The following is a 15,468-nucleotide window of genomic DNA, read 5'->3' as shown; positions in this document are numbered from 1 at the left end:
GGGTGTTATAATTTGTTGGAAAGACACCTTTCCATTAGAACTGTAATGTTCACTCCTCTATATACAAATATATTCAGGTTGCAGTAAGATTGATTCTTCTGTGTTTGATCAAATTAGACGAGACTTGCTTTATGTCTTTTCTTCATTTCTATTCTTATCTGGTTCTTTTTCTAAGAAATTCTGCCAATCTAATGACAGAAAAATTCAACAGTTTTCATTATTATCCTCCCCTGTAGGGTTTTCTGATTAATTTATTAATAACTCCTACGTCCTGTGTCGAAATTTTCTGAATTTTTCATAAAGTTTTGTGTATTTGGGTATCAACTCTTGAAAGTAAAAACTGTAAAGAAAGAAAATCCTTCCGTGTGTCAAGTGTCGAGATGAATCGAACTTAATAAACACTTTAATTATTTTTAAACTTAACACAACTTCTACAATTTAAAATGTTAGCTCTGTTTTTGTATGGATGCTTCTAAGTAAAATATGTTTAACTCATTTACTAATTAGTTATTTACAGATCTATTAATTAAGTTTGCTAATTTTAAAATTTTACAAGCATATTTATTGTAAATAATTGATATTAATCGTAACCTTTTAATATTACAGCGAATAAAAGAAAAAAACGAAGTGACCACGATGAAAGGAATATTCTTAATTTTCATTTCATCTCTCCTGTTTACAACGGTGTTGGGTGACGATGACTATGACCATGACTATCAAGATAACCTTGATAAGTATTGCGGTAAGATAATGTTTTATTGTTTTAAGTGCATACAGACACTATTTACATACACAGTAATACAGTAATTTCATAAGGTTTTGCTCACTCTCTTCTCAAGCTTAATTTTTGTGGTTTTTCTGAATATTTTCTGAGATTCTTTCGAGAGATTTATGTTTAAAGGCCATTGATTCTATTCAATTTCGGCGGTTAACGGTCGAAGGGATGAAAAATACAATGGATTAACCGACACGTTGCTTAAATTTTCGTTTTTTTTTTTCTATTTTTACATCGGAATCTCAATTTATATCATTTTAAATCGGTCTTATTTACTTAAAAAACTGTTCAACAGCTCTTCAGTAAGCAATAATAGGAAAATATTCCTAAATATTAATTTTATTATTTTTCATAGGTGTTATCAATATAGATTGTTTTGACTACTGTTTACAAGTATACATGGGTGAAGAGGTAAAGTATATTTATTTTTTTAAATAGAAATTTCAAAGATATGATTTATAAAAACATTCTTTATGGTGTTTAGTATTACGAAAGGTATAGGAAATGTAATCCGGAAGCAGTTGCAGACAAATCACCGGGTGAAAGACAATACTATATATGTAATGTAGCCACAGAGGAGGTATGAAAAACTCGAATAATTATTTTATTTAATAAACACTTTAATAAATAATGAAGTAATAGATGTGTATATTACATTTATTTTACGTTACGTATGTTTACTTTACGTTAATTATGCTGAAACTTACAAATAACACACCTGTAATTTCTTAAAAGTGTTTGTGTGTCTCCTTTCTTGTCTTTCCTGGGCTATAAGTTACATTTCCCGCATGACTCTGCTATTAGCAGGAAAAGGATGAGGCGAAGGAGCATTTACAACTTCTTATAAAAAAACAAAATTAAGTTTTTCGCAGCTTTATGGTAATTAATAATATAGAAAAATTGATAGGCTATAGAAAATGCCATTACAACTGGGAAAGTTACGCAACTCATTGATTGAGTTTTTGTTAATTTTCTGAATAAACAATTAAGTTATATTTTTTTAAAAAGTAAAAATTAATTTGTGTAATTTATATTTTTATAGGAGATAGCAACGGCTCAGGCATGTACACACAAAGACGAAGAAGAAATAGAAGTATTTCATAATGGACTCGAGGTAAGTTTTTATTGCAAGTAACAAGAATGAAAAGTAAATATAAATCTATAAATTTTATTCTTATTTTGCAGTTTTGCGACATTTATCAGACTTTGGGTTTAATTCTTCCGCAATTGTTCTGTAGCTGCACTCCCAGCTAAATTTTCAATGTTTAAACGAACACTTGTGAAATTCTTCTTGAAATTTAAATGTAATTGAAATATTTCAAGAAAAAATAAATTTGAATTATAGAATTTTGTTATTTCCTTTATAACAAATCGCTTTCTACGCGCGTTATTTAACTTATATTTATAAATGGCAACAAGTTATGTGGAGGGAAGAGAAGAAATTCAGTAGAGATTGAACAGATGACTGAGAAGCTATTGCTACGATATTAAACAAGAAATAGCACCCACTTATAGTATAAAAAGATTTACTCGTTTTAATGCAAGCGGAGAATAGTTGCATTTCGCTCACTTATCAACAAATAGGCACGAAAGAAAGGCAAGTGCAAGATTCCTTATCGTGAGGTGCGAGTACCTCTTCTTCCGTGCTTAGTAGGTGCAAGTATTGCCTGATTCTACGTCGTCAGTGTAAGGTTACCGATTAACGTCTTGACAGGTGCAAGGAGCGCTTGACCCAGTCATTCTAAAGCGCTAATTTTGTGTTTAACAGTTGTAGAAAGATATTTTAACTCGCTTATCAAGAGCAAAACCTGTTTTTTTTCTTTCTAAGCGGTTCAGAATTGTTACAGTATCACAATAAATAATTACTTTTAACAGTTTATTATTCCTACTTTAGCAGTTTACGATTATTTAAATTCGGAACACGAAATAATTTGTCCTTTTTGACAGGTTACACTTAAATTCGCTTAACATTAGTGTGCGTGTTTGCTTCTTTTACAGTTAAAACACGTAACAGAAATGGTAATTGTTATCTTTATTATGATTTAATGTTATTACTAGCTACTTTTAACTATTAAATTAATAATTAAATCGAATTAAAGGTAATTTTACAGTTCTACTCATAAAGTAAGTGTAACGTCACAGCTTCTTTCTGAATAGAATACATTGAATAGATGTATTAACGCAGTGATTCTATAATTTACAATCAGTAAAAAACAGAAATTTATATTAAATTTATTCGCATTAATAACGAAGGAATTACTGTTTAATACGAATCTTACAGTAAAGAAACAATTACTATTACGTATGATGTTAAAAACATTTTCGGGACACAATAATTAAATTAATAAAATCACAAGTACATTTATATAATGAACACGTTATATGATAATTATGCCACTTAAAGTTCAGTTAGAATAGGCATGAAGTGCACCTGATAACGCGCAGCGAACAGACACACACACGCTCTACAAAGAAATAAATATCGTTTATAAAAATACAATTTTAACTTGCTTTTTAAATAATTTAGAAGTAGACAATAAATATAAAAATTATTTTATAAAAGTGTTAATGTTATAATAACACTAACACGTGTGACCTGCTTTGTTCCGATAATTGAGGGAATAAAGTGGTGATAAAAACAACGGTATTATACATACATTACTAAACTATACATTAATTAACGTGAGAATTTGTTATTTTTTCGAATGTCAAAAATATGGAATAGGTTTATTGATACAGAACGTTTCACCTAACAAACACACATAAGTTAAGAGAGGGTGAGATTTAAGAATTGTTAGAGGGTGGAGGCAATGGTACTTTTTCTACGATGTCGTATAAGATGTCCTTCACATATTATTAATTTAATTCAGTTTATAGGAGTTTGTTTACTCCTATAATGTGTAGGAGAAAGCTTGCCAGAACATATGAAACCTACCTATGATGTCATTATACAACACTTGGAAAGGGAGTATTAGTCACATGACTTATTACGTTCACTTGTAGCTATGAAATATAGCGTTTTTAGCTAGTTTGACTAATTAGTCACTGTTAAAAGGTAAGTTTACTCTCAATATAATTTGAATACATATTACATAAAACAGTGTAGTGAGGTGTCCTTCTCTATGCTTCAAATATGGGTGTTATAATTGGTGTTTGTGACGTTGTCACAATAAATTTCTGTCTGTTATTTGCTTTATTCGTTTCATATCATTTATTTCTCTTACATACTTTTATGGAATATGGTTATTTAATTTTAAGCTTATAAATTATATATATTAACTCGTTATTTATTAAAACTGAATAATATTAATCGTAATCTTTTGGTATTATAGCGGATAAAAAACGAAGTCACCACGATGAAAGGAATGTTCTTAACTTAAATTTTATTTCTGCTGTTTATAATGGTATGGGGTGTGATATGTACAGAATTAACTACTTGTATATTGTCCGTAAGATATTTTTATCTTTTTACAGTTGTTAATTAACCCAAGATCTATCGCTTTTAGACTTTAGGGGTCCAAGAACCGCCAGCGTAACTTACTATAATAAATTGGTTTTTCTATTCCAATGGATGTTAGTTCGTGCAATCTTTGTTACTGTGTGTACACACATACACATTAATACAGTGGTACAGCATGATATTGTTTAACAACTCCTGTGTCTTTGTTCGAAAGTCTCTGAAATTCTGCAATGAGGTTTTTGTTTAGAGAGATTGATGCTGTTAAATTTTGGTAGTTAAAGGTCAGGGGAGTTAAAAGATACTGCGTGTTGTGTCATAACTGGACTGGGATCCACTTCAGTTTGACTATCCACTTTGAACTCCGTGTGGAATTTCTGCACTCATTTTTCCATTACTTATTACACGTAATTCAATTCTTTTCTCTATCCCCCCTGGTTCTTCTCTACTTTATTGTGGAATGATTGCACACTTTAACATTATCCACAAACAACGTAATCCACGGCGATTCGCTCTTTACATTTTCTACCAATACATCTATTAAAATATAGAATAGAATCAGGCAACGTACTGAGACCAGGTGCAGTCAAACTGTCAAAATAAATTCCTTTTTCATATCATTATTTTTTTATTTAGGTTATTGTTCTCTTATGCATTTCCTTTGTAAGTCTCATACATCTTTCTGGTATTCTCTTTACCTTTATTTATCCCTATAGCTCGTGTCTAGTCAGCTTGCCGTACGCTTTCTTTAGGTGTACGAATGCTGTGTGCAGTTTTACATGCATCTGTCTGTACTATTTTATCAGCTGCTTTAAAGCAAAAATCTCAACTGTTGTTTCTCTTCTCGGCAGGAAACCAAACTGTTGCGTTAATGTTTTTTCACAATTTTCTCCCAGAGCTTCATTCAGTGTGACATGAACTTGATTCCTCTGTATTTTCCACTGTCTGTACATCTACTTTTCCTTTATAAATTGCTACCATAATACTTTTCTTTTACAAATCTCGTATTTTCTTATGCTGCTACATCCTTTTCGTAAGATACCATACACTATCAACAACCTCTATGCTCAAATATCTTCGTACCTCAGCTTAGATCTGACCAGCTCTTTTTGCTTTCCATTCTTTATTTTTCCAATTGCTCTTTCCACCCCCTTATTACTTATATCTACTGCCACTCTTCCACTTAGCTTCCTCACTATGTATCTTCTGTTTTCTTTACTCAGTAGCTTCCTAAAATAATTTTCCGTTTTTTTAGTCTAGTAACAGTTTATCACTTTAGTCTTTTATCTCTTTTATTCGTGTAAAATTTGTTGATGTCTTGTCCCTTGTTTTTGCAATTGTTACCGGCTGCCTATCCTCATCTTTTCTTTCTCGTTTCTCACAGATCTTAGTCATTTATTCGTTATTTTTTCTGCGATACATAAAGCACTTAATTCAGATTTTTTTACCTGGGTTAATTGATAGACAATATAACAGTAGTTTATTTTTAAAATTCTGTAGGAAATTAATAACTCGAAGGATCGGAACAACTCTCAAAAATTCAGTTCAATAATTCGTATTCTAGCAGTAAAAGGGAGAATGTGGTGATAAAATCTACGTAATTATAATTAAAATATACATGAAACGGTGTCTTACTGTATGAACATGATTATGGCTTTGATTTTAAAGAATATTATATGGAAGAGTACTGCAGTAAGTTAATTTTTATTGTTTTAAATACACACATACTACCATCTTTACATTACTTTATCAATCTCTGTTTATGTATACAAACACACAGTTATGGTATACGATTTTCTTTGCCCTTTTGCATGGTAACTTGTATGTTAGAGGCACTGACGCTATTAATTTTTTGTGGTTAAACGTCAAATGAATGAGGACAGAGAGGGGGTCACGTGCTTATTTCGTGAATCATCACAATGCCAAACTGCAAACTTTAATTATATTTTTTAAATTTATTTAACTTACAATGTATGTTTTCCGCCTGAAAATTGTATTGACTTGCCCCTGTACATCATACTTTTCCTTTCGGCGACTGAGTCGTGCTAGTCATCTATCTAACACCTTTTAGGAGAAAAATGTTCTATTTAAAATAACGTGATTATCGGCCAAAATCAGACTTTCTTATAAACTTAATTAAAGTAATTTTGTACCATTCTATATAAGAGAAAAATACTTAGGAATTAAATTCATGTCACACTAAATGAAGCTCGTCGAAAAGAAGGTAAAAGAATATTAACGTATGAGACTGAAGAACAGATATCGATCTGCTGTAAAGCAGCTAATAAAAAGGTATAGAGAAATGCAGGCGAAACAACTCATAGTATACATATATCTGGAGAAAGTATACGACAGGCTGACTAGACAAAAAATATGGAGATAAATAAAGATAAGGGAATACCAGAAAAGTATATATAACTTACAAAGAAAATTTATAAGAGGACAATGACCTATGTATAAAGTAATGAATATATTTCAAAGGGATTGACTGTAAGAGTTGGACTGCATTTGTGCTCAGCTCTTAGCCTGTTTTTGTTCGATATTTTAATAAATGTATTGGTAGAATATATGAAGAGCAAGGCACCGTAGGGTACGTTGTTTGTAAACAACATTGTACTGCGGGAAACATCCCACAATAAAGTAGAGAATGTAGCCGAAGGTTGGAGGAAAGCGATGGATAAGAGGATCATAAAGATCAGCAAAGCGAAGACAGTATAGGCTATATAGCAATTGGATGATGAGATGTGATTTCTATACAAATCCTGAGTGAAAAGTAAATAGAAGCTCCGAAATTTCCATATTTTGGATCATATATACTGAGTGAGCGCAGAGATTAAACGGAGTTCAGAGTGGATGGCCGAACTGGAAATAATAAATTAAGTGGTGTGATAAGAAAATAAGCTGCAAAATAAATGGAAAAAGTATACAGAACCTGGTAATAACTACAATGATTTACAGTGCTGAGACGTGAACAATTACAAAAACTAGGCAAAGAAGATGGGCATAGCGAAGAAGAGAATGTCAAGATGGATATGTTGTGACAAGAAAGCACAGAATTCAAAAGGGTTAGGTAAGAAAAACAGTTATGGTGGGGTCTAAAGCTTAAAATGCAGAAAAGTAGATTAAGATGCTATGGATATATGGTGAAAGGATGTGTGTACCATGTAGGGAAGAGAAATAAAAAGTTGAAGGATGAAACAGGAAAGATCAAAGTTGAGATAAATAGACGAGGTGGCAGAACATTCGAGACAAAAAAATGGAGGAGGAAGACGTCCTGGATATAGAAAATGGAAAAACGTATTAAGATGTAAATGCTGATCCCATATATAAATGGGAAAAAAACAGAAAGAAACTAAAAAGAAGATTATTTTTTGAAGTGTAAATTTAATAAATCTTTTATTTCAATTTTTCATATATTGTCTGTGGAAGATCACAGAGTAACTTTTATAATTTATCTTGTGTTTCTGCAGAGGTTACTTCGAAAACAATTTAAAACACTTCGTAATCCTAAACATAATAAATGACGTTTTCATTAAAAATACCTCACTTATATTAATATATAAAACCTGCTATTTTATATATAAATATATTTTACTTTTTTAATAACGAAACCTACAAAACATGTAATATAAGCACTTTTATGTACAAACACTAAGAAAGGTTACATGACAACATTTACATATAGAAGAGTGGAGAGTGGAGAATAAGAAATAATAAGAAACTTGAAGATTTATATAAACATTTTCGTAGTGTGACAGAAATCAAAAGAGGGAGATTTCGATGGATTAGGCATTTGGAAAGAATGGACCGGGAGAAAAAGATGTGTCAAGTGTATAGAGAAAGACCAGAGGGAGACCATGAAAAAGATGGGATGAGAATGTGGAGGGCTGATTTGAAAAGGATGGGAGTGAGCTGCTGGAGAAGGAAGGCGCAAGATAGGAATGGGTGTAAATCCTGGATGAGACCAAGGTCCTTCAAGGACTATGAAGGCCAGAGAAAAGAAGAAGAAGAATAACAAGTAAAATCGTCATTATTCAGTAAAATCGCAGTTTATTTTCTCACCTCTTCGACCGTTAATAACCAAAATTTAACAGCATCAATTTCCCGTAAACAGCACCAATTTCCCATAAAATCTCACTGCAAAGTTTCAGAGACTTTCGAAGTAACAAACGAGTTGTTAAGCTTCGAAATGTCAAAATCACACGAATTCAGTGCTGTACCACTAAATGCATGTGTGTGAATACAAACACTAACAGAGGTTATATGACAACATTTACATAGAAAAACTCCCAAACATCTTGAATATTTTTCGTAGATGTCCGGTCCCATTGGTGTTTTTCAGATGTATGATAGAACCATCTCTAGGGGAAATTCTATCCTTCAAATTTTAACCTAAAATTTCTAAGGTTAGATTAATTAAACCAGATTAATTAAACCAGATTAATTAAACCAGATTAATTAAAGACTTTATCATATAATTGATTTTAATAGCAGAAAATATATTTGAAATTAATAGAAAATGTTATATATCATTCTAGAAATTCCTAAAATTCGACTTCATTAGCATGAATCTCGGAATAGAAATTCTTTGTGAAATAGGAATGTGTTTCGTTCATTCGATGTTATTTCATGTACGAATGTAATGACTCCAATTCAAATTATGTTATTTGTGATTCATTTTAAATCTTTAAATAATCGTTTGAGAATTTTCAGATTTTCAAAACTGTCAAATATATATTTATTAATGGCTGAACTAATTATTTAATTTATATATTCTTTTAATGGTAAGGAAGCACTTAAATTTTATAGGTCTCGACCAGAACCCGAAACCTTGACCAAAATCCATTTTAAGAGAAAAATTGGTTCAATTAATATGCTTTTGATAAATAAAATAGCGTAAGAGAGCAGATCGGGATTACGGGAAAATTCAATAAACAATTACGGCAGGTGTCCGATCTCTGAATTCCATCTCGACTGGTTCTGGCGATAACTAGGGTGTAATCGGGGGGGTTGAGGATGAAGTTCACGACCAACCAGAGCGCCCGATCAGGAATGCAAAACCTTTAAAGAGGGTCGAATTCAACTACAAAAAGTGTCTTTCCTTGGTGTTCTTCGCTCATAAGGATTACCGAATCGTCTTCCTTTCACTAGGCCAGAGAGTGTCTCACAAAGAGAAGAAGGAGATTTTCTAAGTTAGGAGCTCTCCGGCTGGGATAAAAGAACATTTATCCTGGATACGAAAACGAACAAACTGTTCATCAGGGACAGTCCGTTTACAACACCGATCCGCCGGAAAAGAGCGACTGACTTGGAAACCTTATCATTGCGAACATCGGGATAGTTTTAAGGACCAAAGAAGATCTACTGACTTTTGTAAGATGCCTTTCGTGTATTGATAAACGGGTATCAATTGTAAACGGAGTTCGTGCTTCTGTGGATAACGCCAAAACTGACATACGCTGTTTGCATTTTCTCCCATCCTGAATGACACGTTTTCCTTAAGGAAGCGTCGATCTCGACGCTAGGAATTATCGGCTCAGAGATAAAACATCACGGTGGTCCTCCACACTTACATTAAGTTCTAGCAACTTTTTGTGTTTTGCAGTCTCATTATTGTAAATACTCAGATCACTTAATGTACATTTTAGTTACTTATTAGATTTCTTGTCCGGAAAAATGTAATAAAATCGATTCGAAAAATCACTTCATGTAGTCTAGAAATAATAATTGTGAGAGTATAATGCTTCTTGTACTGAAGTAATTAGTGGAGAGAGAAATTGCACATAACCGACTAATGAACAAAATGTATTTATCTGTTATTATTATCATTATTTACAACACACGCAACAAAATTATACTCGTCAGAAGTATTTACAGATCCTCTAAATTTCAAAGTCGAAATATTTTAGGATTTTTCTGAGATATTTCCAAACTGTATTATATTTCCAATCAAAACATAAATATGCCATAAACCTTATTTAATCTATCGCTAATATAAGCAGTAACACAACAAAGACATTCCTTGTTGCTAAATGCAGTAAAGTAAACGATGCTGAAAAAAAAGTCACACGATTACGAACAGACTGAATCCGCATATTCTAAATACATAGTGCATATATACGTACATTTTAATATATATAATCTCGTATATCTATAATTTTACAGATTCCACTATGAATTTTATTACCTATATCGAATATTTATATACTATAAATAACTGCGTTATATACGCATTTATTAAATACCATCTAAATTATTTTTAAAATCAGACACAATGTTTACTATAGAAAATTCCTCTATCAACTGCAATAAATACCAGTACAATTTCGATTGAATTTTCTTCTACTCCGAGTACAAATATAATTTATTCAAGAAACAATTTGATGTATTATTTAACGTCACGCAATCGATTTACTTCACAATTGCGTCTATTAACCAATCTATAAACATCTTTCGTTTACTTCGAAGAATATTCTAGTTGAGACAAACGACTTAAAGCGTTATTCTAACTTTTGTACTTTTCTGAAGTATTCAATCTACAAACAGTGCATATTGCCGAATCTCTATTGGGTTATATTATAATTTAAGTCAACGATTAAGTTACTTGCACTTTGCGACGTCATAATCTTCGCACTTGTTTTATACGAAATGCATTCATCATACAGCAATTGCATTACCACAAAACTTCGACCTTTAATTTCTGTTTACGAAGTATTTGGTTTGAATATGTACGAAACATGCGATTGTCAAAAAGAAAAGTCAAAAAGAAATCAAAAATTTTTTAGACTTTATACGAATTTCCTCGAAATATTTTTATGGACGATGGCATTAATGTTTACATTAACGATAGCGTCTGAAGGTGTTTGCATTGAAATATTTTGGATATTTGAAAATAATAAATTTTACATTATATTCGTCGCATGGATTGCTTCCTTGTACACAGCTTTACAGTTCAGTATTTTGCGAAGAAGAAAGATTGATATTCATCATTTGATGAAAGATTTTAAGGAAGAAGAAGAATTTATCGAGAAACACGAAGGTTACATTATTTATTATTTCTCTTTTTACGTTTTGATTCTCTTATCTTGCTCCACGATAGGTTTGTACTTAGGTCATTTTGCATTAAAATCGGCACAGCTCAATTATAAAATTTCATTGCTCTGTGTTTTCGGCATGGACATTTGGTTAATTTTTGTAGCGTCTCACATAATTTGCATATTTTTATCTTCACTTATTTTTTTGTCACTTTTAGGAAAAAAGTTGATAAACATTTCTATTCAGTTGCAGTTTGCAACGAATACAACAAAATTTTTTATTGATCAACTAATGGAAAAACTCTGGGAAATTTGGCAGATATTCGAGGAAATAAATGATAAATGGAAGGCGTTTCTTCCTCTTATTTACGGTTTCTTTGTCTATCAAACTTGCCTTTTCATATATATCGCTATCTTCGTACGTCTTGACATAATTTTTCGTGTGGCAATCGCAATAATTGCAATGACATTATTTACTGGAGCAATAATAGTGTCGTGGGCATTATCAAGTTTTACCTCAATCGTAAGTATTGTTCTCATCAATATGCAAGTTATAAGATATTACTGTTCAAAAAATAAACTAAAAAATTGTTTTTATAAATATACTTCAGATATACGACAGTTTTATCAACATAGGGAAGTATAACTCTTCTATTTTCTCGCCGATATACAGATTTAAAGTACGTTATTTATTAATCTTATTGCATATGTAATGAACTTTATTAATAATTGCATAATTTCAGATCATTGGTTTCATGAAGAGATTCGGAGGAAGACCTTTCGGGATATCTGTGTGGGGATTTTTCTACGTCAAAAGAAATTTTTTCATAAGGGTAAATACATGTTATTATAATGTTCTCTTCAGTTTCATTAGCAGAATACGATATTCATATATTACATTATATACATAGGGGAGAACGGGTAAACTTCGGCATGCGGGGCAAGATTGTCAAGCGCTTTTTTTAAAAAACAAATTAAAAGGAGACTTTGGTTATAGGTTAGGCAGTTGAGTTTTATTTGTGGCTTGTTGAGTGTAGTGTTTTTATTGTTCTCCAACAAGCGTAGTTGAATTATCAAGCAAATTTTCATTTTCGTTGAATTCCATATAATATTTTTTTTCCATTTATATTGAATTGGCAGGTTTTGTTATAATTCCATGATAACGAAAGTTACTTTTCCTGTTAGAAGGATGTAACTTCAACTTATTCACGTGGCCAGATCGTGGCTTGGCATTCTGTTCTCAGGGTTGTACTTAATGTTTCGAAATCATGACTAGCGGGGTAAGATCGGCAACATAAAGCCACATTAGAAGCAAAGGATAAAAATCAAACAGATGATAAATGAAAACATGTTTGCATTTGTTATTCATGTATATATGTCTTTGAACTTGCATTTCGTTGTAATAATATTAAATGGGTGTTGGATTTGTATTTCTTTGTTTTAATAGTGAATTCCAACTTATACATTGTTAATAACATAATTTTATATACGTGCCTATCTTGCCCCATTACTGTTGCCCCTATACCAGGGGCAACTTTAATAAAAATAATTAAAATAATTACAACTTTACAAAAAGAGAGAAGTTGCCGAAGTTGCCCCTATACCCGGGGCAACTTCGGCAATTTCTCTCTTCTTATAAAGTTGTAATTATTTTAATTATTTTTATTTCCAAACTAATTTTAACCAGTTCTATAGTAAGGTAACATTCCAATAGACAATATGCAAAGCTTTTTTTTCAGTTTATTACAGTATTTATTACACAAAATTTAAGTAAAACTTAACATGCCGATCTTGCCCCGGTCTCCCCTATACATATTCATATATACATATACATTTTCAATGATAAAATGCGTATATTTACTATGTTCATTGTTATAAATAGCAAAAAGTCACTTTCATTTAAAATATCGATAAATGTGTGTAAAAGTTTTTATTATGTAATCAATTTGTACAATGTGCATGTTAACATTATGTAATATTTTTTATAATGTAAAATTATTGTTTAAACTTCAATTCAATATTCATTGTTTTAAGTATTGTTTTTAAAGAAAGAGACATGCTTGAGAATTTTCATAAATAAAATATTAGTATTTTTTGGTGCTGTCATATTTATTATACTTTAACTATTTTCAGGTGGTTAGTGGATTGTATTCCTTTTTCTCTTCTCTAATTCAATTGACCGGAGTTCTACGAAATAAGCGATGCTCCGCTAAAACTTATGTAAGTTATACGTTGAAGAATGAAACAAATAATTGAAAGTTCTCACACCGGTTAATTTCTTGGCGATCTTGTGATTAACTTTTATCTGCAGAAACACAGAAATTTTAATTTGCTAGTGACTGACAAACAACGAGTTCCATCAAATGAATAGCCAATGCTTTCACTTTGAAATTTGACGATATAAAATAAAAAGTTTACTGTCAGTAGTGTTATGTTTTCTGAAAAACTGGCGAGAACTTCTTTGTCGTAAACGAATTGACGACGAATTTTAGACGAAGTGGCGACTTTTACTTTTGGAGGAACTGGCCACGACTGCTTGAACTGCCTACTCTTTGTCATGTTAAAACGGCAGAATATGACCAGGAGGTCAGAAGGTGGCGAGAAAGCGCTAGAAAATTTGACAATTATCGCTGCCGACAATATAATGTACTGTACATAGCACAGAAATATAGACATACATTGAAGAGTTTTTCACTTTATACTATTTTATTTTAAAATTCTAATACTAGGGTTACACTATTTCACTTTATCTACATGCAAACAACAAATAATAATTTAGATATTTTCGCAGGTATTGATGTACGCCATAAACCTTATTTAATCTATCGCTAATATAAGCAGTAACACAACAAAGACATTCCTTGTTGCTAAATGCAGTAAAGTAAACGATGCTGAAAAAAAAGTCACACGATTACGAACAGACTGAATCCGCATATTCTAAATACATAGTGCATATATACGTACATTTTAATATATATAATCTCGTATATCTATAATTTTACAGATTCCACTATGAATTTTATTACCTATATCGAATATTTATATACTATAAATAACTGCGTTATATACGCATTTATTAAATACCATCTAAATTATTTTTAAAATCAGACACAATGTTTACTATAGAAAATTCCTCTATCAACTGCAATAAATACCAGTACAATTTCGATTGAATTTTCTTCTACTCCGAGTACAAATATAATTTATTCAAGAAACAATTTGATGTATTATTTAACGTCACGCAATCGATTTACTTCACAATTGCGTCTATTAACCAATCTATAAACATCTTTCGTTTACTTCGAAGAATATTCTAGTTGAGACAAACGACTTAAAGCGTTATTCTAACTTTTGTACTTTTCTGAAGTATTCAATCTACAAACAGTGCATATTGCCGAATCTCTATTGGGTTATATTATAATTTAAGTCAACGATTAAGTTACTTGCACTTTGCGACGTCATAATCTTCGCACTTGTTTTATACGAAATGCATTCATCATACAGCAATTGCATTACCACAAAACTTCGACCTTTAATTTCTGTTTACGAAGTATTTGGTTTGAATATGTACGAAACATGCGATTGTCAAAAAGAAAAGTCAAAAAGAAATCAAAAATTTTTTAGACTTTATACGAATTTCCTCGAAATATTTTTATGGACGATGGCATTAATGTTTACATTAACGATAGCGTCTGAAGGTGTTTGCATTGAAATATTTTGGATATTTGAAAATAATAAATTTTACATTATATTCGTCGCATGGATTGCTTCCTTGTACACAGCTTTACAGTTCAGTATTTTGCGAAGAAGAAAGATTGATATTCATCATTTGATGAAAGATTTTAAGGAAGAAGAAGAATTTATCGAAAAACACGAAGGTTACATTATTTATTATTTCTCTTTTTACGTTTTGATTCTCTTATCTTGCTCCACGATAGGTTTGTACTTAGGTCATTTTGCATTAAAATCGGCACAGCTCAATTATAAAATTTCATTGCTCTGTGTTTTCGGCATGGACATTTGGTTAATTTTTGTAGCGTCTCACATNTGAAAAGGGACAGCTAGACTGACAATAAATTAATGTTCACCTATTTCATTATGAAAATATGGTAAATTGTTTTTTTGTGCATTTTTTAAATCTATTAGTTAAATTCTCATTTGTGTCGTCGTACGACACAAATGAGGTCTTGATCAGAATTAGA

At 31.2% G+C, this 15,468-nt stretch overlaps 1 protein-coding gene across 1 annotated transcript; it reads left to right on the top strand.

The window, feature by feature from the left end:
• The first annotated feature begins 610 nt into the window (after positions 1-610).
• Positions 611-2,116, top strand: LOC111642570. The gene is made up of 5 exons (XM_023388925.1): positions 611-742; positions 1,131-1,186; positions 1,260-1,355; positions 1,818-1,889; positions 1,961-2,116. The coding sequence occupies exons 1-5, from the start codon at positions 637-639 to the stop codon at positions 2,027-2,029; spliced, it is 399 nt and encodes a 132-aa protein (XP_023244693.1). The 5' UTR covers positions 611-636; the 3' UTR covers positions 2,030-2,116.
• The last annotated feature ends 13,352 nt before the right edge of the window (positions 2,117-15,468 follow it).

The sequence above is a fragment of the Centruroides sculpturatus genome, unplaced genomic scaffold (assembly GCF_000671375.1).
Source record: "Centruroides sculpturatus isolate CEXI.00-Female unplaced genomic scaffold, Cexi_2.0 scaffold1540, whole genome shotgun sequence".
In the NCBI taxonomy this organism is placed as follows: Eukaryota; Metazoa; Arthropoda; class Arachnida; order Scorpiones; family Buthidae; genus Centruroides; species Centruroides sculpturatus.
The sequence above is the reverse complement of the archived record's forward strand: the minus strand, read 5'-3'. Positions and strand labels throughout refer to the sequence as shown.